The sequence below is a fragment of the Nyctereutes procyonoides genome, unplaced genomic scaffold (genome assembly GCF_905146905.1).
Source record: "Nyctereutes procyonoides isolate TBG_1078 unplaced genomic scaffold, NYPRO_anot_genome, whole genome shotgun sequence".
NCBI lineage: Eukaryota > Metazoa > Chordata > Mammalia > Carnivora > Canidae > Nyctereutes > Nyctereutes procyonoides.
This window is the reverse complement of record NW_026575052.1, coordinates 9,168,957-9,194,227: the sequence shown is the minus strand read 5'-3', so window position 1 is coordinate 9,194,227 and position 25,271 is coordinate 9,168,957. Positions and strand designations below refer to the sequence as shown.

Sequence of the window (25,271 nt, the reverse complement as noted above, 5' to 3'; positions counted from 1 at the left end):
ACCCTTCATATCCTAGGACTGTTTTGTGCTCTGGTTATAGGTTCCTGCATCTGGTAAGGACTCCATGGCCAGATGGCTCAGGCCTCTACCATGGGCTTTGTACTGATCACTCCAGGCTTCTCTCCTTTTGGGGAGTCTCACCCAGTATTGCCAACAACAGCCGGAAATCCCTTTACCAGCCCAGCTGATTTCTACCCCTGTTGTTTATTACACTCTTCTTGATCTCCATCCCTGGTGGGCAGGCCTATGTTCAATGAGCCCTAGGTCAGGAGATGGACCTTGGAAAAACAATCTCTACTGGAAGACCCTAAGAGCTCACTCCAGGTTCTAGCAATGAGATGACAGCAGGTGGACTCTAGAGCAGACTCCCTTCCCAGATGCAGAAATGATTCCAGAAGGTCTCCACTCCCCTTAGGATCTTCAGGTGCCTTCAGTACACAAGCAATTTTGCTGGTGCCTGAGCTCAGACCAGTTTTTCTTTACTTTTGAGGCTGACCTCATGCTGGCTAGACAACAATAGAGTAGTGGGGCGGGAGGATCAAGGGGTCTTCTGGGGCACACTTCAGGATGTTTCCAGCCATGGCCTAACCCTTGAACCTCTCTCCATATGATGAGAGAGTTCACAATGCACCAGCACCTCATTAACCGCTGATCTGTCACTTCTGGTTTCCTGAGTGAAACCCGATTTGCACTTGCGCTGCATGACTTTGTGGTATCTGCCTTCATCCAGCACTCACATCTCCTGGACCTCGGGGCTCAGTGTTCAGATCCCTCCTTCACTTCATTCCACTCCCTGGTCATGGCTTTAAATACTATCTCCTATTTTCTAATGCCAACGATTTTCTAAATTATATCTTTGATACAGACCTCTATCTTCCAGATTCGAATGGCCAGTTGCCTACTTCCATACTTTCACTCAGACATCCCAGAATTAACGAGTCCTGAACTCTGCCCCTCTGCTCCAAACCCCTCCAACCTGCAGGCTTCTCCCTTCCAGTGGTTTAGGCCAAAAACTGTAGAGCTGGTCCTGAGTCTTCTCTTTCTCTCTTGTGTTTAGCTCTAACTTATGAGCAAGTCCTACTGGCTCCACCTTTAAAGCATGGCCAGAGTCTGGGACTCCAGCTGCCTCCACTATTGCTCCAGACCACCACCATCTCTGACCTGGGATAAGCCCCTGATCTCCCCACCCCCCAACTCTGGCCCTCTAAGCAGCCCTCAACACACAAGCCCGAGTGGTCCTTTAAAAACGTGAGTCATGTCATGCTGCTCCTCTGCTCCAAGCCCTGCAAAGGGCTCCCATGTCACTCAGAATGAGAACCAAAGTCCTTCTTTCAGCCTATGAGGTTCTCCATGACCCCTCTTTACCTTGCTGACCTGGCCTACTGGCCTGCCCCTCACTTAGTCTGCTCCAGCCACCAGTCTCCTTGCTTTTCCCTTGGCACACTGGGCACACTCTCGACCTCTAAGAGGCCTTTGCAGTAGATGTCCCCCCTACCAGGGACTCTTCCACTGCTGGTCACATACCTAACTCCCATATTCCTCTAGGTGATTTGCTAAATGTTTCTTTCTCAGTGAAGCCATCCTGACCTCCCAATTTAACACTATAACCTCCACCCCAGCTCTACTTATTTTCCATAGTCTGTGACACTTCCTCACATGCCACTTCACTTACTTATTGTGCTGCCTCCACTAGAACATATGCTCTACTAGGTCAGGGATCTGTCTTGTTCATGGAGATAAATTCAAGTGGCTAGAGCAGTGTCTAACACTTAGTAGGTACTCAACAAATATGTGCTGGGGTGCCTGGCTGGTTCATTGGGAAGAGCCTGTGATTCTTGATCTTGGGTCATGAGTTTGAGCCCCACGGGGGATTAAATATATAAGCTTAAAAAATATACATTGTGTTGACGATGAGTATTTGTTGCTATGTCTGCCTTGCCCTATGTCCTCCCCCAGCCCCGAGTATAAGACCTGATGAATAGTAGATTCTCAATAAGTGTCTGTTGGGTGATTCAATGGATAAGTTAGCCAACAGATGAATCAATTAATCAATCCAAGCATGACCGGGGGAAAAATGCTAAATATCTTCACAGATCCTTTGGGAGAGAGACTTTTCTTTTTCAAGTTTAATTTGTCCTTGAGATCTTTTTGGCCACATTCTTCATTCTAAACAATTCTGATGCTGAGGGTAGGGACAGTCATTTTCTCTCTCTGGGGATGTTCTGGAGTGGATTTGGGGACAAGAGAGTGACCTCAAAATTATCTAGGGAGCAAGTCACATGGAGAGGTTGACTTCAGGAGAGAGTTTTAGGACATGGGGAAAAAGAGGAGGCCAGCAGGAGTTTCTGAAACCCACAGTCCACTGGAACTCAGGAGCCTCCTACCCCTCTGTGGAACAAGACCTACTCCTAGTTCTACAAACCTGCGCATGGTCCACAGAGAACAGTTATCAGAAAACACCTCCAGGAAGTGTTGGGACAACTGGAATGAGTTCTGAAACTGGAGGGAGAAAGATGGAGAGAAGAGAAGGGAAGTGAGAAGAGGAGGCAAAAGGGATGGGAAGGGGTGGCAGGGGAGATGGGGAAAGTAGGGGTAAGTGGGCAGGACAGGGGATGAAGAAAGGGGAAGAGACCAGCGGGGGCATGAGTGGGAACCCTGGGAGGAGACAGAATGGGACCCATGGTCGTCATGGTGGCTCATGTGTGTTGAGCACTTAGCTGTGTGCCAGCTGCAGAACTGTGTGCTTAGCTAATGGCATCCAGAGAGAGGCAGAGACACAGGCAGAGGGAGAAGCAGGCTCCATGCACCGGGAGCCCGATATGGGATTCGATCCCAGGTCTCCAGGATCGCGCCCTGAGCCAAAGGCAGGTGCCAAACTGCTGCGCCACCCAGGGATCCCCTGTTTTATTATCCTTGTTACTAGATCAGCATATTGAGGTCCAAGAGAAGCCAAGAAGCCCAACCAAAGTCACAGAAGTAGTAAGTGGTGGAGCTGAGATCTGAACCCCAGTGGACTGACTCAAGGGTCCAATTTTGATCTTTCCAAGGGCAGTGGGCAGCCATGGAAGGTTTTTTAAGCAAAGGACTAATATGATCTCTCATGTATAAAGTGGATGAATAACTCCTCCCTCATGGGGCTGTTGTGGGGATTATCTTTGTTCATGCATGGAAAGCCCTTGGACAAATGCCTGGAGGAAGGGAAACCCTCAATGAATAAAATTATCCTTCAGAGGAGGCTCAGGCGGGCCTAAGAGTTTACACATGGGCCTCTACTGTCGCCATGTGGCCACTTTGCTGTATGACATGCTGCAGATTCTTAACCCACTAACTTCAGAAGGGGCAAGACTGGACTGGGTTGGTGACAAGTGGCAGCTTTGGGGAGGGAGGAGCTCGGAAAGTAATCTGTGTCCTGGGAATGAGGGTCTTTGTCAGCAGAGGTGCAGAACTCTGGAGTGGTCTGTTTTGCATATTCGGCCTTGGGTTGGAGACCAACTAGAGTGAGACGTGGTTCTCGCCCTAGAGGACCTCTTCTTGGTCTGATGGGGAGTCAACATAGTTGGCTGTATTTGGGACAAGGTGAAGCCTCTTGGGTCCAAATCCCAGTCTTGCCACTCCATGGGCAGAACAGAACGTGCCTTGTGGGACTATTTTGAAGACCAAAGGAGGTAACGTGGAAAGCACTGAGTACTATCAGCACTCCAACTGTGACCCGGTGGCACGCTGCCCAGCAAAGACTGACCAAGCGGCTAGGTCCAGAAGACACAGGTTCCAACCCCACTATAGCAGCTGTCACTAAGCTTGCTATGGGACCCTGGGAAGTCACCTCCTCTCTCAGACCCTGTTTCACCAGCCATACGGTGTGGAGTTTGGGCAAAATCACTCAGCTCTCTTCTTGCTCTAACTTAGTAAGCATTCTTTTCTAGACCAGTCCAGATTTCTAACCACCAGTGATGCAAACTAAGATCTAGAAGACCTGCCTCCACCCATTCACATACTTGACCTTAATCATCAGCAAAGTGGAGAGAATCGCTCAAGTCCCTTCAAAAACGGGGTGGCTGGGAGGTAGCTCTGGGGCCCTATGGAGATAATGATATGGGAGATGGTGTGACCAATGAATTGCAGAGGATTCTTGCTCCTCAAAATGTGGTCCATGGACCAGCATCGACATCACCTGGGAGCTGGTTAGAGATGTAGAATCTCAGGTCCTGCTCTGACCCACTGACTCAGAACCTGCAGTTTGACTTGACCTCAGGCTGTTCCGATACACATGTATGTATGTATGTATGTATTTATTATTTTTATTTATTTATTCATGAGAGACACACACACACAGAGACAGAGAGGCACAGAGACACAGGCAGATGGAGAAGCAGGCTCTATGCAGGGAGCCTGATGTGGGACTTGATCCCAGGACTCCAGGATCACGCCCTGGGCTGAAGGCAGGCGCTAAACTGCTGAACCACCCAGGGATCTCCTCCTATACACATTTAAAGTGAGTTGGAGACATGCTGGTCTGGGGCAGCGGTTCCTAACCTAACCTTGACCACATAGTAGAATCACCAAAGCCATGTCCCTGAGCATCTCTAGGTATGGAACCCAGGCACCAGTGGTTTTTCAAAGCTCTCCTGGTAATTCCAATGTGTAGCCACATCTAGTGCCAGGAAGATGAATGAATAATTTTTTTTTGTCAATTAAACTCAATGGATAGTAACTTTCTAGCACGTTCACCGAGAAAGATCTGATGTCTGACACAGGGGTAGAGTTTTGGGCACAAAGCTAAGTTATCACAAGAAGCTGGTCTTTATAGAGTCTTTACTCAGGGCCAGGTCCTAGGCTATCTGTTCACCAGCACGCTGTAATTTAATCCTCATGGTAACCAAGATATTATTTTCTCCTTTTATAGAGGAAGAAACAAAGAGGGCATGCCTTACCCCAGGCTACGCAGGCAGCAACAGAACTGGTTATCTGAATGTTTAACAATTGGGTTGACCCCTAGTGGTCTTCAAACTGTGTTCCTTGGAATCCTGGTTCCACAGAGGCAGCTGAGGAGCTGGTGTGGGGCATGGACAGGTCTGGGACGCCTGTGGGTCATCTCTGGCACACCGGGCTTGGCAGACACTCCTTCTGGAGACAGCATTCCTTTGCCCGCCAGCCCGGAGCATTTTGGATCACGTGGTGCTGCCCAGGCCCTGACAGATGTTCCCCACTCCCTGCCGCCCAGGGACCCCAGGAACTAATCCTAATGGCAGAGTGCTCGTGGAGGGATTAGTGCTGGGGTAATCGGCACTACATCTGCCAGCCACTGGAGAACTGCACCTCAGAAGCCCAGGAAGCCATTCCCGTCCCCTGGCACACGGGGACTCCTGGAGACACTGGCCAGCCATGGTTGGGCCTGAATTGCCCTGTCCTTCCTGAGCCTTCCAGAAGAGGGTGAGTGGGGTTAAGAGTCTGGAGGGCGGTTGTCTGACAGGGTTGTTTCTAAGGCTGGAAGGGGAGGCAGTGGCCAGGAGAACGACCAACTGTCCTGATTTCCCCAGGCCTGAGGGATCTGGAGCTTTCAGTGCTAAAATCATGACAGACCTGGGCAGATCTGGACAGTTGGTCGAGCTTGCAGGGTTTCTGAGCTCAGTTCCCCTTGCCTTTGAGGTGGAGCTTCATGAAGTGGAGGGGTTGCTTTGCTCCCTCCCATCCTCATTCCCCCTCCTCATCTTCTAGCATTTCTGTCCCCTCCTCCTTTCCAGATTCCAGGATCCCTGTTTGTCTTTACTCCTCTGACTCAATTTTCCATTCATAGGGTCTCCTGAGCTGTATACCCAAATCTTCAAGGAGCTGGAATCTTCCACACCTTGGAGAGAATGAAGACCCAGGTAAGGCATAGCCCCTTGAAGTCTAGATCACTCCACATTACCTTCATTATCACCACTAACATTTCTAGAGTTTGGACTATAGGCCAGGAACAGTTTCAAGTATTTTGCATATACTAAATTCTCGAAACCAGCCAGAAAGTACTCCCCTTCCTTCTCATATCCCCAGGCCTTTGGCTGGAGTGCCCTTGATTCATCCCTACTACCTGTTCAATGAAGCTTTCCTCCCCCTCCCACCCAGAGGCTGAGCTCATGGGTCCCCCTGAGACCCAAGAGCTGTCTGCACATGCTCTGTTTACATTTCCTTCCCAGAGAAATGACTACTCTAGCACCAGTTAAGCAATAGCTTTCTAGGGGCTTTGCATGCATTATCTCATTTACCCTTACCTAATTTCTATGAGGTATAGGAAGGATGGTCACTTCCATTACACAGATAAATGGAGACTCAAAGAGGTGAAGTCATTCGTCCAAGGCCAGTAAGGGCAAAGTTGGCATCAAGTCTTGCTTTCCCTGACCCCAGAGCCCTTGAGTATGGTCACTCCACCATCTTGCTGGCTCTATGGGGGACAGATGTTGGCCAAAGGTCCTGTACCCTAAGGGCATAGGACTGTGCCCAACACACAGCTGACCCTTGGAAACTGTATTCTGGATGACTGGCTGGACAAGGAGGGTTGCACCAGAGTGGGCAGGAGAAGGAGAATGGAAGCGAGTGTCTTGGGACTATAGACCACCTGGGGAAGGAATGGGGGAGGCGTAGAGTTTGGGAGAGTCAGGCTCTTCCGGAACCCTTCCCTTGCCAGCATTTTCCAGAGGGAAGAGAGTCCTAGTGGCTACTGCAAGTCAAAATGTGAGCAGCTGGTGAGCAGCTTAGAGATTAAACACTGACCCCAAATTTGGGTCTATTGGTGTAAATCCTGAGATTGGAGATGGGCATGAGAGGCGGCTGGGCCTCAGAGGAGGATGATGAATTGGGGGTGCAGAGATCGCAGTCATGTGGTGAGGTGGGGTGGAGAGATGCAGAGCACAGAGCTAGAATCCCAGGTGCGTCTTGTGCTGTTCATGACTTCGGCAAGTCTTTCAAAGTCTCTGAATTTCGTTCTGCACTTGAAAATGAGATGCCCACATCCTGGCCATGTCATGGATGCGTTTAAGGGAGATTAGGTTGCCCTCCCACTGGGGCTCGCACCCTGGTCCTGCCCCAGTGGCCCTTTGCTCATGCTCTGAGGGAAGCACCTTCCAACTTCCCTCTCACACAAACAATGCCAGAGAGCACCCCCTCCACTCCTCTTGGCTGAAGCGCAGTCTTGTGTCTGATGTCACTCCTGTGACACCTCGGTGGAGTCATCCTTATGCTCTTGGGCTCTTTAGCGGCTTAGTTAAAAAAAAAAAAAGAGGAAGTGTTGTGTACATGCATTAAAAGGCACTTTTTTTGGTGTTCAGTTCTATGAGTTTTGACAAATGCACACAGTCCTGTAACCATCGTCAAGATACAGGACTGTTCTATCATCTTCCGAAGTCCTTTCTGCTCCTCCATCCTCTACCCCATCCCTATGCCCCAGGCAGCCACTGAGTGGTTTCCTGCCCCTACAGCTCTGCTTTTTCCAGAATGTTATGAAAAATTGAATCACATAGACTGCAGCTTTTAAGTCTGGCTTCTTTCATTTAGCACAATGCATCTGAGATTCATTCACATTACTGCATCTATTTGTTTCTTTACATTGCTGATAGGTATTCCGTTGTGGGGATATAGTGGAGTTTGTCTATCCGCTCACTAGTTGAGGGACTTTTGGTTTGTTCCCAATCTTTGGAAATTATGAATAAAGAATGGCTTCAATGGGAACCCCAGATTTAGAGCTGGAAATAAGATGAGATTTCTGGATGTAAATATAAACTCTTTACAAATAGTCCATCCTGCTCCAACAGCTGAAGACATGGAGGCCCAGACAGGGGAAGGGACTTGTCCATAGTTAACACCCGACTCAGGAAACGGGGCTGAGATTTGAACCCAAGACCTTCATCTTGCAGGACAATGTAAAGTTCAAAACATATTTCCTGAGAATCTGCCAGTGCCAGGTGGAGTGCCAAGTGTTGTAGGTGTAAAGGCCAAAAAGGAACGATCCTGGTGTGGGAGGCACCTGCCACCGAGTAGGGACCCAGACAAAGACGCCAGTAGCAGCCAGTGTGGATTACTATTACAATGCAGCAGAGAGGAGAGGCGCTCAGTTCTACCTTGCAGAGAATGAGAAGGCTCTACAAATACCCATGGGTTTTAAGGGAAGAAGACAAGTTTGTCAGGTGGAAATGGATAGAAAGGGCCTCACAGAGGGGAATCACAAGTACAATGCCATGGAGAGGGGGATGAGGCATAAAGATGCAAGGGGGAAGAGAAGGAGGAGGAGGAAGATACGCAGGAAATGGGCCCATGGAGTCATTTGGGGTCAGATTATAGCAAGCCTCTCTGGCCAGACTGTTTCCTGAAGGACAGTGCTCAACATGTGAGTGTGTGGGATTGGACAGAGGGACAGGGAATTGAAACTCAGTGAGACCCTAATGGAACAGAGCCTATAGAGCAGGTGTCGGTATGTACAGATGCTGGGTATGTTTCAGAGATGGCATACAGGTCAGTGGGGGACAGGATTAGAGTATTTGATAAATGGTTCTGAGATGACTGATTATCCACATGAAAAAATAAAATTATTTTCCTTCTTTTTAAAAAATACTTATCTATTCATGAGAGACACACACACACACAGAGAGAGAGAGAGAGAGGGAGAGAGAGAGAGAGAGAGAGAGAGAGGAGAGAGGCAGAGACACAGGCAGAGGGAGAAGCAGGCTCCATGCAGGGAGCCTGATGTGGGACTCGATCCTGGGCCTCCAGGATCACACCCTGGGCTGAAGGCAGCACTAAACCTCTGAGCCGGGATCCCTGGGTGGCGCAGCGGTTTGGCGCCTGCCTTTGGCCCAGGGCGCGATCCTGGAGACCCGGGATCAAATCCCATATCGGGCTCCCGGTGTATGGAGCCTGCTTCTCCCTCTGCCTGTGTCTCTTCCTCTCTCTCTCTCTCTGTGACTATCATAAATAAATAAATTAAAAAAATTAAAAAAAAAAACCCTCTGAGCCACCCGGGCTGCCCTATTTTCCTCCTTTATACCATAACCAAAAATATATTTTTGTGTGTGTGAAAGTATAGAAATCTACATCTATAACCTCTGTATAAAGGCTTTTCTGAGTAGATAGTGCGCGTGCGCGCGCACACACACACACACACACACACACACACAACGGAGCAAACAAAAGAGACAATATTGATGAATTTGATTGGCAGCAACCAAAACCAAAACGAAGAACCCTCTATTCAACAATAAAGGCTAACAGAGCTTACAATGGGACAAACAGAATGCACTTTATATATATTAACTCACTAAATCCTTACTAATTTACGAGGCAAGCACTGTTATCATTTCCTTTTTACACGCGCAGAAACAGAGGCACAGAGAGGGTGACTTTCCTAAGGTCACTCAGCCAGGAAGTGGCTGAATTGAGATTCAAAATTTGGCAATCTGGCCACAGATTCACCACTACACTATTCTGGCCCCGCAACAAGGTATAAACGCAATGTGAAAAGACAAAAAACGTGAGCAAGAGTATCCAGAACTTACAAAGAACTCTAATAGTAATACAGAAAATTGAATGGGAAAAAACAGGCAAATGATAGGAACAGTCTATTCGTAGAAAAGCAAACCCAAATATACACAGTAAACACAGGAAAAAGGGTTCAGCCCTATTAATTAAAAATAGAAATGAGAATCACAGGTGGTGGGAGTGTTACCTGGAGCAACAACTTTGGAGAGCAACTGGATAGTATCTAGTTCAGCTGAAAAAGGCCACACCTGACCGCCCAGATATTTCACTGCCCGTCACAGTGCTCTCAAATCAAATGCATAAAATAGGCACTTAAAAAAATATTTTAGGGGGCAGCCCGGGTGGCTCAGCGGTTTAGCGCCGCCTTCAGCCCAGGGCCTGATCCCGGAGCCCTGGGATCGAGTCCCATGTCGGGCTCCCTGCATGGAGCCTGCTTCTCCCTCTGCCTGTGTCTCTGCCTCTCTCTCTCTCTCTCTCTCTCTCATGAATAAATAAAATCCTTAAAAAAAAGATTTTAGGGGTGTCTGGGTGGCTCAGTTGGTTTGGCGGCAGCCTTTGACTCGGGTCAGGATCCTGGGGTCTTGGGATTGAGCCCCAGGTCAGGTTCCCTGCTCAGTGGGGAGTCTGTTTCTCCCTCTCCCTGTGACCCTTCCCTCTGCTTGTATTCTCTCGCTTTCTCTCTCTCAAATAAATAACCCCCCTTTTTTTTAAAGAGAGAAAATGAGGGGGCGAGGGACAGAAGGGACGGAGATGGGAATCTGCAGGTGGTGCAAAGAGGACATTACCTCCATCTAGAATGTTTTATTTTCCCCTAGCCATGCATTTGTCAATTATTTATTAGGGTCTGCTATGCTCCAGGGACGGTTCTAGGCACTGGGGCACCACAGTGAGCAAACACGAACCCCTGTTCTCTATGGGATGAGATGGGCCAACCAGAAACTAAACGAGTGACTGACATGGTATTTTTTTAAACGTAAATGATATAAGGAAAACATGGTAAAATGTTAAGATCTAAGAAATTTGAGTGGTGGGTGCCCCGTCCTTGGAGAACTCACACTCCCCTAAGTACATCAGCTACTAGCAGTCAAACAACTACTACATTAGGGAGTTGGTCTTGTACCACAATGGACACTTGGACAAAGTGCCGTGGAGGGGAACTGGGTGAGGAGAGTTGGGGAAAGCTTCACGGAGGAGGTGGCACCTCAGCTGGCCTTGGAGATTTCACTAAGTACACAGGAGAGAAATGGCACATGCAGCAGAGGAAACAGGCTGTGCAAAGGCCCAGAGGTGCGGAGGTACACGTGTGGCACGGTGTTGAAGGGGTCATCCTGGAAAGAACCTTGGTTTTCTGGGCGTGATATTTCCTCCACGCCCTGGGCTCTCCTGATGTCTGGGTGAACCTAAGCTATAGTAGGGGGTCCCTCTCTCTCCTCCCTCTGGCTGACCGCCGTGGGGGCTGCGCCCTGTGTCCTTCCCCTTCCAGGTGGGCCAGCAGCCCCGCCTGCCGAAAGTGAAAAAGAAGTGGCTCTTCCCAGCTTCCTGCAGCTTCTTCTTCCTGTTATCTGTGGTTATGACCGGCTGCTTCCTATGGCAGTACCACCTCCCCAAGCTGAAGACCAGTGAGTGCACAAGCATCCTTGAGTTTCTCCCCCCACCCGTGGGTCCTGTGGGCCGTAAGCTGATCTGAAGGTGTAGGGGTAAGAAGACCCCAAGATTTAGACTCAGAAACTCTGGCCTTCATTCTGACTCCAGCCCTCACTGGCTGTGTAGCTTTGGGCCACTCACATGATCTTTCTGTGTCTTGATGCTCTAATGTCTAAAATGAGGACCCCAGTGCCACAGGGGTTTCCCTAAACTACCCGATCTGGCTGTAAAATTCAGGGTCCCCCAATAAGGGCAAATGGAGTTTCTCTTGCCTGGTCCTCAGCCCTCATGGTAGGATCTTCAGGCCCTACCCCCCTTTAAAGACCCTCCCCCAGCTATATCTAAGACCCTGGGAGGAACAATGAGGTGTCCTTGGACAGACGCTGCCATTGCTTGGAGCCTCTCCATCTGGGGGCTGGTCAAGACTTGGCAAATGAGCCACCACTGCTGGGCATATCCATCAGGCCCTCTGTTGCTATAGCAACCCCTATGCCCTCCAACCTGTCGAGATCCTGAATCATCCAGAATCCCAGGTCTCTGCTGAAGCTGGGGTGAATGCCTCTCTCCAGTCCTCTTGTGTTACAGATACCCAAGGCTCAACACGGTGGCCTGGGCTCCCAAAATCCCACAGAGATACTTTGCATAAATGGCTCCTTTTATTTTCTTGCTGGTCTTTTCTTCTCCCACCCAATCTATTCTTTCTAGGGTAAATTCCTTTACCAGGGTTTTCTTAGACTCTAAAGCAAACAGTCCCCAAGTAGGTGGGTCAGCCTGTCCTCTAGGGCCATGCTTCTCAAACTGTCAACCTACCAATCCAAAGCAGACCAGTACTGCTGTAATACAGTACATACAAATGAAATTAAATGAAAAAAGATTATAAATAGAAACCCAAGTTTTAAGATTCAACACATAATTACTCCATCAAATTGCTATAGAAGTTTCTAAATGTGTGTTTTCAAATTTTCTCCTTAATTTGTCACAAATGGGAACCAAACAGCTCATGGACCTGCTCGTGTGGGCACCACCTGAGAGGCTGTTAAAAATGAGGATGCCCTGGGTCCACCCCCTTATCTACTGAATCAAATCTGCATTTTTAAAAATAGGGTCCATACCCAGTGTGGAGCCCAGCATGGGGCTTGAACTCATAACCCTGAGATCAAGACCTGAGCTGAGATCATGAGCTGGATGCTTAACTGAGTGACCCACCCAGGTACCCCTCAAATCTGCATTTTAAGATTCCTGGGTGACCTTTTGTACAGGTGCAAATTACTGCAGGTCCGTGGGCTTGATTGAGCCCTACCTGAGTCCCAGGCGAAACAAACTGGCTGAGACCTCCCTACTCCAATGATTAAACCTATGTCAGGGATTTGTTGAGAGATCTTCCCCAAGGTTTGTAATTTTTCTGTTTGGGACCATATCGGTTATCTAATGCTGAGTAATAAACCAACCCCAAACCTACTGGCTTGGAACAAAGTGATTTATACTTCTCGTGATTCCGTGGGCCTGCTGACAGTTCTGCTGCTGGTCTAACCTGGGCTCTTTTCAATTCAGGAGACAAGTCACCTGGGCAAGTCCCTCTATGTGCACACCTGCTCCCATGGCCGCTATTCCAGGCTTTTCCACGAGGGGGCAGTGTTCCCAGGGAGCAAACTGATCAAGGCCTAGTTTTGGAAGGCACCCAGACAATTCATCCTGACAAAGTCACAAAGTCAGGCAGATTCAAGAGGTGGGAGGAGTTGGATGAACTTATGGCCATAGTGAGCCTCCCACAGACTGGCTGCTCTCAGTTCTGGGTCGTCTCGGGGCATAGTGGGGGGACGCCTTCACGAAGGGTGCGGCTCCTAGGGGCCCTTACACCCTCCCCGCTCCTCACTGTTCTTCGAGGACCTGGGGAGGTCTGGGGCGGCTGCGATGATCTGTCAGCCTGAACCCCGTCCTGCCAGGGCCCACATCTTCTCCCCTGAGGTTCCCGGGAAGCCATACTCCTGGACCAAAGCAGAATGGGACTGAAACCTGCTATTTTGGCCCCACAGCTCTGGTGACAGAAGGCACTGTCCCTTATGGTTTAGGCCTGAAGCCCTAAGTGGAGCCCAAGTGCACTTCTCCACCCAAATATATGATCAGAATCGGGGAAGCAGAGACAGACAGACAGATAGGTAGACAGACATGGCTGAGCCAGCCCCAAGGAGCCAGAATTTTTCTAAGGCAGCTGACTACATGGAGGGGGGGTCCAGTCATGTAAGAGAGAAGAGCTGCCAACCAGGAACCATGGCCTAACTGGTATTTTGAAGGCCAAGCATCACATGTGGGCATGGACTGTCCCTTCTCTTCCCAGGCTAACTCTGCCTTTTGCCCCTTGCTGCCCATAGCAGGTCGTTGTGCCCGGCTATCTCCCGGGGAGGCTGCTGCCAGCTGGGAGGGCTGGCCCCGAGGCACGGTTCTGCCCTTTGCTGCCACCGTCCCATCTCTTCTAGGATGACCCCTAGAGTCCTATCCTGATCTTTGTCCCCCACTCACCATGTGATGTTCCCTCCAGGTTCCTTGGGGCCAGAGGTGACCTCTGCCCCTGTGAGAATGTGTCCCCGGCACCCTGAGCCTGTGCCCCTGGCCCACCCTCTCCCTGTGTTGAAGGAGGCCCTGGAAAAGGTCAGTGATGACCCAAGAGGGGACTGGGTGTGTGGGCTCGGCCTGGGTGATGAAGGGGAGGGCATAACCTGTGCGCTAGCAGTGGTATTCATGCATTCATTCAACATACAGTTCTTGAGCACCTACTCTGTGCTAGGCACCAGGGCTATAGCAGGAAGATAGTGTCCTGCTCTAAAGAAGCTACTAGTCTAGAAGTGACAGAGTAGTCAACACAAATAACATCTACAACACGGGAAAGAGTGAGGATAGGGGACGTTTGGGGAAAGCAGGGATACAAAGAATTGGCTTTGGGGTCAGGCTAGGCTTCTGGAGGGAGTGGTGTCTAAGCTGAGACATGAACGAGTAGAGATACCTAGAGGATAGATAGATTCACGTGACATTCACATGACAAGGGAGCTTGGAGGAGTGACACGCATGCTCTGGGCAGAGGGGCCAGCATGTGCATAGGCCTAGGGGCAACAGAGTGAAGGCAAGGGACACACAGAGAACTACAGGGAACTTCAGGCTGGCGGGGCCAGAGGTGGGCCGAGGAGGACAGAGCCCCTATCCCAGAAGCCAGCACAATACGATTAACAACACCCCCCCCCCCCACCGCCGCCGCCATGATGCCTTTTAGCACCACATGATGGCCTAACACTAGAGGGGGCTGCCAGCCAGTCCTAGCCTGTGCCACTCAGACCCCACCCCCCTGGGCCACTCACATCAGGAGACCGACAAATGGACAAATGAAACATGACCAGAAGTACAGGAGCCAGCAGCATGGTGCAGGGACGGGACAGGCGTCCAGGACAGTTGAAGGGACAGGGGGTGATGTGTGTCCACGTGGGAGAAGGTGTGAGCCAATGCAGGGAGACACCATCACTGTCTGCAAATACAGGACAAAGTTAGCAGAGGAGAGGGAGCAGGAGGGTGCTGGGAAGCTCCAGGGTCATAGTAATGAAAACAGAGCAGCAACGATAACCACGGCTGCCCTCTGGGGAGCACCTAGTGCATGGTGGCTTCTTTCTAGGAATGCCTCGGGGGGCCCCGTCTACAGAGGAGGACACTGAGGCACACAGGGGCAAAGCTAGCACCGGCCTGGGAACCACAGTTGGACGGAGCTCTGGGTTCCAGATCTGTGTAATCACCTGGCAGGCCGGTCCAGCAGTTAGTTAGGAGCTAGGGCTGGCCTTCACGTGGGCTTCTAACCCTGACTCCATGAACCTTTAGCTGCTTAGGGCAAGTCACTTTGTATCTCATGGATTTAATCTTCTCATCTGTAAGCCAGGGAGAAATGAGCACTGAACTTGTTATGAGACTTAAATGAAACGATACGTGAAAATCACTTTATATGACACCCGGCACATTCCAAAAGTCCAACAAACCTAGGAGTTCTCACCATCACTGCATTTCATTATTGAAAACAATGTCTTTTCAATAAATGTTCAAAGAGGGCCTCGGGGCCCTCCTATAGTGACTTCTCTAACATTAGGAGGTGAGACTAGGCCTCCTGGGGGTTTTCTAGGGCATCAGAGGGGGGTTCCACTAGATCAGTAGTTTAACCCCTCCCTCTTTTTACATTTCGCCAAAGAAATGTTTCTTTGAACAAAAATCATCATGAGGAAGCCCTACATAGAAAACACATGTGGAGCTGCACCGGTTGTAACTGGATGGGGGTCCCATCCCAGAGGGTATGAGAACCTGAGGTCTGGAGGCTCCAGTGACAGTGGGGAGAGCACAGAGGGGAGTCAGGCCAGGGCTGCTGTGTGCAGGGTGTGATGTGGGAGTGCGCAGGGCATGAAGAATGAGTGGAGTGTGTCTCTGTGCCTGTACTTGAGCCTCCTGCTCCTTTCCTCCAAGGTGGACAGGATCCTGCGTCAGGCGCTGTCTGCCCCGGGCCTGGCTGCCGTGTCTGCAGTTGTCATCCACAATGACACTGTGCTCTGGACTGGGAACTTTGGGAAGAAGAATGGCTCAGACCCGGCCTCTGGGCCCCCCAACGAGTACACCATGTACCGGTCAGCCGGGTGACCTCCAGGGTCCTGTGGAGCAGGGCAAGGGATGGGAGGACAGGGGAGACCTAGGAGGTCAGGGGACTCAAGAGAACCATGACTAGGGTTCACACTGCCAGGGGCCTTTATGAAGTCCTGACGATTTTATAGGTGAGGAGACTGAGGTCCAGAGTGGACCAGAGAGTGCCCAACATCACACCATGGTGGTAAGGAGTCAGGAAGAAATTCCTTCTGGAGAGTTCTGAGGAGCTCAAAACCTCCCTAACCAGAAAAGTTTCCCTGTGTCCCACCCCCAGCCCCTTCTATCTGCCACAAAGGGACTATAACCAGTTCCTGGGCCCTTGCCCCTGATCCCTGTCAGTTGGCAGCAGTGGTCCAGGTGGAAGAAACGTGGGACCCTCTGCTGCACATCCAGAGTCTCCCTGCCTAGGTGCTGCCTGTGGGATCCCTAAAGCTGCCCATGCAAAGTGAACATACTCACTCCCAGAGATACTGTAAGGACTACAGAGGTTCCAGTCACACTGCACCTGCTGTGTGCCAGGCATGGGGCCAACAATTCTATTTGCTGTCACCGCTGAACACTTACTACCTACCTGCCCGGTTTGTTGCCCAATCTCATTCAATCTCTCCTACCACCTGTGAAATGGACAATGAAACTGAATCTCAGAAAGATCTAATACTTGCCCAAGACCACTTAGTCAGTGTGAGGCAGAGGTATGGTCCCAACCCACGTCTGTTCCAGAATGGGAAGGGCCTGGGTTATGGCCTGGCATGGGGTGGGTGCTCAAGAGTGTCCACCCACCACTGTGGTACATTCTCAAACATCCCAAAGGCAGTTCTACAGAGGCTGGTGGATTTCTTTCTGTCTGAGGGCCTGGGTAAGGGTGGGCTCAGTGCTTTCCTAGAACACTACAGAGTTGGGGCGTGGAGGTGCAGGGTGGATGTGGGTGGTGGGGCCAACCGCATTCCTCTGCACCCTCGTGCCCTTAACACTGTCCAGGATCTCCAGCCTCTCCAAGATCTTTCCGGTCCTCATGCTATACCGGCTTTGGGAGGAGGGCATCGTGGCCTCCCTAGATGACCCTCTGGAGCGCTATGTCAGCACCTTCACCATCAACAATCCGCTGGGCATGGCGTCAGCCTCTGGACAACAGAGCCTGATGGACGGGCTGGAGGAGGTGGGCCCAGCCCCAAGGCCTTCACCGGTCACCCTCCGAAGGATGGCCAGCCAGCTCTCAGGTGAGCAGCTCTGAACTTTCCCAGCTCAACCCAAACTATTTCAGGTGAGTTCTCACCCAGCCAGGCTGGCCATACCACCCTCTCACCTGACCTGGATGGTGGGCCAGGGGTAGATAGATCTGGCGAGGTAAAAGCTGAGGTGAAATCTGGGAGTTTAGGGGCAGCCCAGGTGGCTCAGTGGTTTAGCGCCACCTTCAGCCTGGGGCTTGATCCTGGAGACCTGGGATCGAATCCCACTCGGGCTCCCTGCATGGAGCCTGCTTCTCCCTCTGCCTGTGTCTCTGCCTCTCTCTCTCCTCTCTGTGTTTCTCATGAATAAATAAATAAAATCTTAAAAGAAAGTCTATCTGCAAAGAAAATTTCTGTAAAAAAAAAGAAATCTGAGAGTTTAGATCAAAGGGACAAATCAAGATCAGGTGGCAGGTTGAAAGGCAAGATCTGCTTATTAGGTCAAGGACAAGCCAATTATTTGTACTCAGTTCTACACTGAAGACCTAATTTCCCTCGATATACAAAGACTGCCTACAAATCAATACCAAGACCAACAACCCCACAGAAAAATGGCTGAAGAACAGGAACAGAATAGACAGCTCACAGAAAAGTACAAATGGCCCTTATGACTACTAAAATGATGATCAACCTCATTCATAACAAAATATATGTAAATTAAGACCACTGAACACCCCCCACCACCACCACCATCAGGCTGGCAAAGGCTAAGTGTACTAAGTTGGTGTACTAAGTTGGTGAGGTTAATGCTGAAATAGGCCCTCTTATCCATCCGTGGTGGGAACTTAAATTGATGCAACCTGTATGGGGGACAATTGATAACATTCATCACAATTTAAAATGTAGGGATCCCTGGGTGGCGCAGCGGTTTGGCGCCTGCCTTTGGCCCAGGGCGCGATCCTGGAGACCCGGGATCGAATCCCACGTCGGGCTCCCGGTGCATGGAGCCTGCTTCTCCCTCTGCCTGTGTCTCTGCCTCTCTCTCTCTCTCTCTCTCTCTCACTGTGTGCCTATCATAAATAAATAAAAATAATCTTTTAAAAAAAAACAATTTAAAATGTATATATCCTTTGACTCAGCAATTACTCTTGTTGGAAATTCTACAGAAGCATTCACACGTGAGTGTTATGAGGTAGGCACACATTCATTACAGCCCTGTTTGTAATAGTGAAAAGTGGAAACACTTAAAGATAGGATAGGGGTATACAATCAAGATGTAGCCCCAGAAAAAAGGGTAACAATGTTCTTTATGTACTGAGATGGAATAAGACACAATGTTAATTTAAGTAAGGAAAAAGCTCAAATGGTATATATTATATGCTACCATATGAATAAAATATGGATAAAATAATACACACATTTAGTGCATACCTGTGCATGAATGTATATATGTAAGAATGTATAATGTACATATTATATAACACTTATGTAAACCTAATGAATATACACATACCTGCCATTCTATCATCTCGAAAGGCCTGAGGTCTCAGTCAATGGACATGCCTGGTTATCTCTTCTGAGCCCAGATGGTGTCCCCAAGGCTCAGCGAGAGGATGGAGCCTCCCAAATTAATTCAGGCAGGACAGGATCAGTCATCTTCGTAGTCTTCTTCTTTAAAGATTTTATTTATTTATTCATGAGAGACACAGAGGCAGAGACAGAGGCAGAGGGAGAAGCAGGCTCCCTGCAGAAAGCCCGATGTGGGACTCGATCCCGGGACTCCAGGATCACGCCCTGAGCCAAAGGCAGATACTCAACTGCTGAGCCACCCCAGGCGTCCCTTCCTCTTCTTCTTCTTTTTTTTTTTTTAAAGAGTCTATTTATTTATTTGAGAGAGAGTGAGCAGGGGGAGGGGCAGAGGGAGAGAGAAAAGCAGACTCCCCGCTGAGTAGGGAGCATAATGCAGGGCTCAATCCCAGGACCCCAGGATCATGACCTGAGCTGAAGGCAGATGCTCAACCGACTGAGCCACCCTGGTGCCCCAGGATCAGTCTTCTGGAGGGAAGGCGGCCCAGTGGTTAAGGGCACAAGCACTGAAATTCCAGCCCTGCCCTTCCCAGCTGTGTGATCTTTGGCAAGTCATTTAACTTCTCTGAGCTCTATGTTTCTCTGCCATTTACATAATTAGTGGGGGTTAAATGAGCTAATGAGTATAAAACACTTAGCAGAGCACCTGGCACACAGCAAGTACTTGTCAGGGTAGCTTTGGTTATTATATAGCCAGGGTTAGGCCTAGGTTCAGTGGGGCCTGATGTGGATGTAATTCTGGGGGTCCTTTTTAAGGGTACATCATTAAAAATTCAAAATTAGATACAGGCCTTGGAAGGGGCCATGCAGGTGAGGAACCTTGAAGCTTAGGCTCCTCCAGCCTCCTGTTAAATCCACCACCCGGGGTTGTAACTCTGACTCTAGCGCTCCCTCTAGGGGCGTGTTGTGGATTCTTCTTTAATCCATACCCAGGGACCCAAGCACCAAGTGCTTGGTTAGTTTTAAAACATTCTACACATCTTCTCCTACAGTCTCAGGGGCCCAGCTGAGCCAGTGGCTGCCTGAACAACTCTGTTCTATGCTCTCAAAGTCTTTCGTGATGGACTCGCACTATAATCTATAAACTCCCATTCCTGGAGCTTTTCATCCATTCTCCAGGTTAAGCCTTCCAAACCTCACAGGGAAACCACTGCAGGTGCTTAAACCCATTTAAAGATGGGCAAGTAGAGGCTCAGAGAGGTAAAGTATACGGTTTTAGGTCGTACAGCAAGAAGTGCCAGAGTCAGGGGGTGCCTGGGTGGCTCAGTCAGTTAAGCATCCGATTCTCGATTTCAGCTCAGGTCATGATCTCAGAGTTGTGGGATTGAGCTCCATATAGGGCTCTGTGCTGGGCGTGGAGCCTGCTTGATTCTCTCTCTCCACCTCTGCCCCTCCCCTTTCCAATAAAAAAAAGAAGAAGAAAAGAAAAAAAAAAGAATTACCAGAGGTTAGAGTCAGAACTTAAACTTAGGACTCCAGACTTCATCTCCCAGTTGCTTGAGCCAAAAAGCTCTGAGTCACCCCTGATATCTCCAATCCCCACACCCTCCAAATCTCCTCCAATAGTAAATTCTGTTGGGTCCCCACTCAAAATATATCCAGAATCCAACCAGTCCTCACCATCTCCACTGCTAGCACCCAAGTCTAAGCCACCATCAATTAAACATGGATTTTCAAGTCTTCTTACAGACTTCCTTGCTTCTGCCCCTGCCCCTCAAAAGTCTGTTTTCAAACAGCAACTAGAGAAACCCTGATAAAATATCGGTCAGTCCTCTGCTTAAAACCCCTGCAGTGATCACATCCCACTCAGAGAAAAAGCTAAGTCCTTCTAGCACCCTCTAGCACCCCATGGCATACCCCTATATCTCTCAGCTCCAAAGTCTCCCTCTTCTCACTCTTCTTCAGCCACTTTGGCTGTTCCACACTGGTCCCCAAACATGCCAAGGCACTTTTGACTCAGGGCCTCTGCATTAGCTGTTCCTTCTGTGGGAGACACTCTTTCCTCACACTGCTGCGTGGCTCTCCCCCTCACCTCCTCCAGCTTTCACCTCTCGAGGGTCACCTTCTCTGTGAGGACTTCCTCTGGTCACCTTGGATAAATAACAATCCCTCCCTTCTTACATGCAATTATTTTTCCCCACAGCATGAGTATTTATTTATTATCTTCCCCTTCACTTGAATAGAAACTCCTTGTGGGCAGGGACTTTATCTTGCTCACTACAGAACCTCCAGGTCCCAGAACAATCCTTGAAACAAAAGGGATGCTTGAAACCTATTGATTGGAAGGATGGAAAGAAGCCCAGTCTTGTGATCCTTCCAAGACTGGTTGCATCCAATAAACAGTAAATTCCAAGTGGGCAGAGGAGTCAGTTCCACAAAACCTGTTTGAGTACTGACCTCAAGAATTTTGTGGAATCAGACTTCTATGGTTGATGACAATTATTTTTGAAACAGTTACTACGACCAGACCCCATGCTAAGCATTTTTAAAAATTTTTTATTTATTTGAGAGAGACAGAAAGAGGATGAGAAAGCCAGCAAGCACAAGAATGGGGGGAGGGGCAGAGGGAGAAGCCGACTCCCACTGAGCAGGGAGCCCAATGCACGGCTCAATCCCAGGACTCTGGTATCATGACCTGAGCCTAAGACAGGTCTGAGCCACCTGTGCTAAGCCAGGTGTTAGTCACCCTATGCTAAGTATTTTATTTCAGCTAATCCTCAAATGAGCCCTATGATATAGGAAATTATTTCCCTTGTGTTACAGATGAGAGGACTGGAGCTCAGAGAGTTAAGTGACTTGCCCAGGAAAACACAGCCAGGATTAGAGTCCATGCTAGACGACTTCTTCTGCTTCTTCTTCTTTAAAGATTTTGTTTATTTATTGATGAGAGAGAGAGAGAGAGAGAGAGAATGAATATGGGGGCAGAGACACAAGCAGAGGGAGAAGCAGGCTCCATGAAGGGAGTCTGATGTGGGACTTGATCCCGGGACTCCAGGATCATGCCCTGGGCTGAAGGCAGGCACTAAACCGCTGAGCCACCCAGGGATCACCTTCTTCTTCTTTTATTTTTTATTTTTATTTAAAGATTTTTAATTTATTTACTAGAGATACAGAGGGGGGGGTGGCGTAGAGAGAAGCAGGCTCCATGCCGGGAGCCCGACATGGGACTCGATCCCAGGTCTCCAGGATCACACCCTGGGCTGAAGGCGGGCCACCGGGTCTGCCCTCTTCTTTTTTTAAAGTGGTTTTGTGGGCCTTATCTTTCAATTCATGGAAGGTGGGGGAGGGAGTGCACCCAGGGACCCACTCTCAGCTGGCCCAGCAGGTCTGATCACTGCTCCTCCCCAGGGCTGCCTAGAAGGCTCCGGTCCACTTCACTGTTGTGGAGGGGCAGCACCCAGGAGGCCCTGAACCTGCTCAAGGATGATGTGCTGGTGGCAGACCCGGGAACCAGGTGAGGAGTGTGTCTGATGCCCCGACAACATTAGGAACCTCCCGAGGCGACATACCCCTCCTAGGAGAGAGCCTGTGTCACCTCATCGTAGAGAGCTGGAGCCAGGGGAGACCTCAGGGATCCCTGAACGCATCCCCTGTTCCACAGCTGGGAAGACAGGCCCAGACAGGCGGCACAAGGCAAGGGGGAAGCTGGGCCCATGTCCAGTTCTGTGTGAACCTCGTATTCTGTTGATACATCAACTCAACTTTTTTTGAGCATCTACTCAACTGAGATATAGCACCTAGCTTTATTATTATTTATTATTATTATTATTATATTTTGCTTATTTATTTGACAGCACAAGCAGGAGGAGCAGCAGGCAGAGGAGAGGGAGAAGCATGCTCCCTGCTGAGCAGGGAAGCCGATATGGGGCTCCATCCCAGGACCCCGGGATCATGACCTGAGCCAAAGGCAGACACTTAACCCACTAAGCCACCACCCAGGCGCCCCCAGCACCTAGCTATTGAGGTACAGCGGGGAACAAACGTAAAGCAGGCTGCTCCTCACGTAGTGTGCATCCTTCTGAGTGAGCAGTGGACATTTTCATCAGTGAACAGATAAACGGGAGAAATACAGATTTTGCCAAGTGCCATAATGGAACTAGATGGGACGCTGACGAGCCGAGGAGTGGATGCAGTAGGGCTTGCGAGAAGGGAGGGGTCCAGTCCTGCCTCCTATTTGTTTGTTACCCTTGAACTCCTGGCTCCCCGTCATTTTCACCCCACAACAGTCCGAGACTCTAGGTCTCCATTTGATAAAAATAAATCATACTAAAGTGTAAGGAACCGGTAAGACTTGTTTACCACTTTTCCCAGGTGCATTGCTGAGTCCAAGCTGCTGCCCCCCTCTCTGGCTTTTAGTCTTTCCAGGGGTAGGAGAGTGACGTGTGTGCGGTGACCTGTGGAGTCTCCGCTGGGTCTGACCTTGTGGGATGCGGCGAGGCAGGCTCCTCCTGAACCGCACCCAGGCCACAACGAAGCTCGGGCGGCATTTCACACAGTCTGGGTGGGCGGCTCGGGGCTCCTGAGGGCCACACATCCCCGTTCGCACCCTTCCTCTTGCAGGTGCCATTACAGCACGCTGGCCTTCTCGCTCCTGGCCCACGTCCTGGCAGCGCACACGGCTCAGGGCGACTACCAGCGCTGGGTGTCGGAGAACGTGCTGGAGCCGCTGGGGATGGAGGACACGGGCTTCGACCTCACGCCGCTCGTGCGCGCCCGCCTGGCGGCCGGCTTCTACGGCAGCGGGCGGCCCGCGCCGCTCTACGACCTGGGCTGGTACCGGCCGTCGGGGCAGATGTACTCCACGCCCGCCGACCTGGCCAAGCTGGCCATCGCGCTCCTGGGCGGCGCGCCCCAGCGGCTGCTGCGGCCCGACGCGGCCAAGGCCCTGCTGGCGCCGCTGCTGGCCTGCCCGGGCGCCTACTTCGCCGCCGAGACGGGCACCCCGTGGGAGTTCCACGCGCAGCGGGGCTACCGCGTGGTGCGCAAGGACGGCGACCTGGACGGCTACGCGGCCACGCTCTCGCTCGTGCCGCCGCTGCGCCTGGGCCTCGTGCTGCTCCTGGCCGGGCCGCGGCCCCCCGGGCGCGACCTGGTGGCGCGGGCCTACGACGCGCTGCTGCCCGCCCTGGAGAGGGCGCTCCGCGAGGCCGAGCCCCGGCCCGCCCCGCCGCCCAGCGCGCGCCCCTTCGCCGGCTACTTCACCTTCGCCAACCTGACCTTCTACGAGGTGCGCCCCGGGCCGGCGGGCGAGCTGCGCCTGCGCCAGTTCGGGCCCCGCGCGGAGGCGCTCGTGCCGCCCGCCTTCCGCACCCTGGCGCTGCGCCACCTGCGCGGCCGCGTCTTCCAGCTGCACGTGGCGCGCGAGTTCCCGTGCGCGCTGCCCCTCGGGGACGCCTGGCTCTCGCTCGAGGCGCAGCACGGCCAGCTCGTCAGCTTCTACCCCCCGGACCGCCACGGGCTGTCGCCGGGCTTCGACGTGCCGGGCCTCAACACCTACCGGGTGCTCCGGCTGCCGCGCAAGCCCGCGCTCCAGGCCCCGTGACGCGCGGCGCGGTCCGCCCGGCCCCGCCCCGCCCCCGGCCCCGCCCCCGCCCCGCCCCGCCCCGCCCGGCCTTCCACCGCCTCCCTCGCCTCCTCGGGTCCCCGCGGGCCTGGGAAGGGGGGGGCGGGGCGGCAGTTAGAGACCCCCTGCGGCTGGCGGAGCGCGGCTCGGCTCGGTTCAGGGCGCGGGCCTGCGGACCGCGCCGGGGTTGGGCTGTTGGTTCTCCATCGGGTGGAGGAGTTAAGTGCAGACACTGCGAGGAAGCATCTCGAAACTGTCCTAGCAAGGGGGGACCCCTGCTGGGCTCGGCGGTTTGGCGCCTGCCTTTGGCCCGGGGCGCGATCCTGGGGTCCCGGGATCGAGTCCCGCGTCGGGCTCCCGGTGCATGGAGCCTGCTTCTCCCTCTGCCTGCGTCTCTGCCTCTCTCTCTCTCCCTCTATGTCTATCATGAATAAATAAATAAAATCTTAAAAAAAAAAAGAAACTGTCCTAGCAAGTTGAGAGAGTACCTTCTTCTTCCATCTTCTTCTTCCTCCTCCTCCTCCTTTCTTCTACTTCTTTATTCTTCCTTCCTCCTCTTTCTTCCTTCCTCCCCTTCCTTCCTTCCTTCCTTCCTTCCTTCCTTCCTTCCTTCCTTCCTTCCTTCCTTCCTTCCTTCCTTCCTCTTCTTTATTCTTCCTTCCTCCTCCTCCTTCTTTCTTTCTTCTTCTTTATTCTTTTTTCTTTATTCTTTCTTCTTCTTCTTCCTCCTCCTCCTCCTTCTTCTTCTTCCTCCTCCTCCTCCTTCTTCCTTCTTCATTTTATCTATGTATTCATGACAGACACACAGGGGCACAGACACAGGCAGAGGGAGAAGCAGGCTCTACGCAGGGATCCCGATGTGGGACTCGATCCCAGGACTCCAGGACCACGCCCTGAGCCAAAGGCAGATGCCCAACCACTGAGCCACCCAGGTGCCCCCTAAGGCGTACTTCAAAAAAAAAAAAAAGATTTTATTTATTTATTGGAGAGAGCACGTGTGAGCAGGGGGAGGGGCAGGAGGCGAGGGAGAAACTCAAGCAGACTCCAAGCTAATCCCGAGTCTCACCACCTGACCCCGAACCAAGAGTGGGTTGCTTAAGGGGCTGAGTTACCCAGGTGCCCAGAGTATGTTTGTGTCTGTTGAA

General features: G+C 51.2%; 1 protein-coding gene across 1 annotated transcript; it reads left to right on the top strand.

The window, feature by feature from the left end:
- The first annotated feature begins 11,062 nt into the window (after nt 1-11,062).
- On the top strand, nt 11,063-24,105 carry LACTBL1 (lactamase beta like 1). The gene is made up of 6 exons (XM_055331769.1): nt 11,063-11,126; nt 13,688-13,797; nt 15,637-15,794; nt 16,789-17,027; nt 21,912-22,017; nt 23,124-24,105. Exons 1-6 carry the CDS (start codon nt 11,078-11,080, stop codon nt 24,103-24,105), a joined length of 1,644 nt encoding a protein of 547 aa, XP_055187744.1. The 5' UTR covers nt 11,063-11,077.
- Nucleotides 24,106-25,271: the final 1,166 nt, after the last annotated feature.

Excerpts from the sequence above, each read along its gene's own strand:
- LACTBL1 (XM_055331769.1), top strand. The coding sequence starts at position 11,078 with ATGACCGGCTGCTTCCTATGGCAGTACCACCTCCCCAAGCTGAAGACC. Across the intron at positions 15,795-16,788 it reads AACGAGTACACCATGTACCG|GATCTCCAGCCTCTCCAAGA; the intron begins GTCAGCCGGGTG and ends AACACTGTCCAG. Across the intron at positions 22,018-23,123 it reads GTGGCAGACCCGGGAACCAG|GTGCCATTACAGCACGCTGG; the intron begins GTGAGGAGTGTG and ends TTCCTCTTGCAG.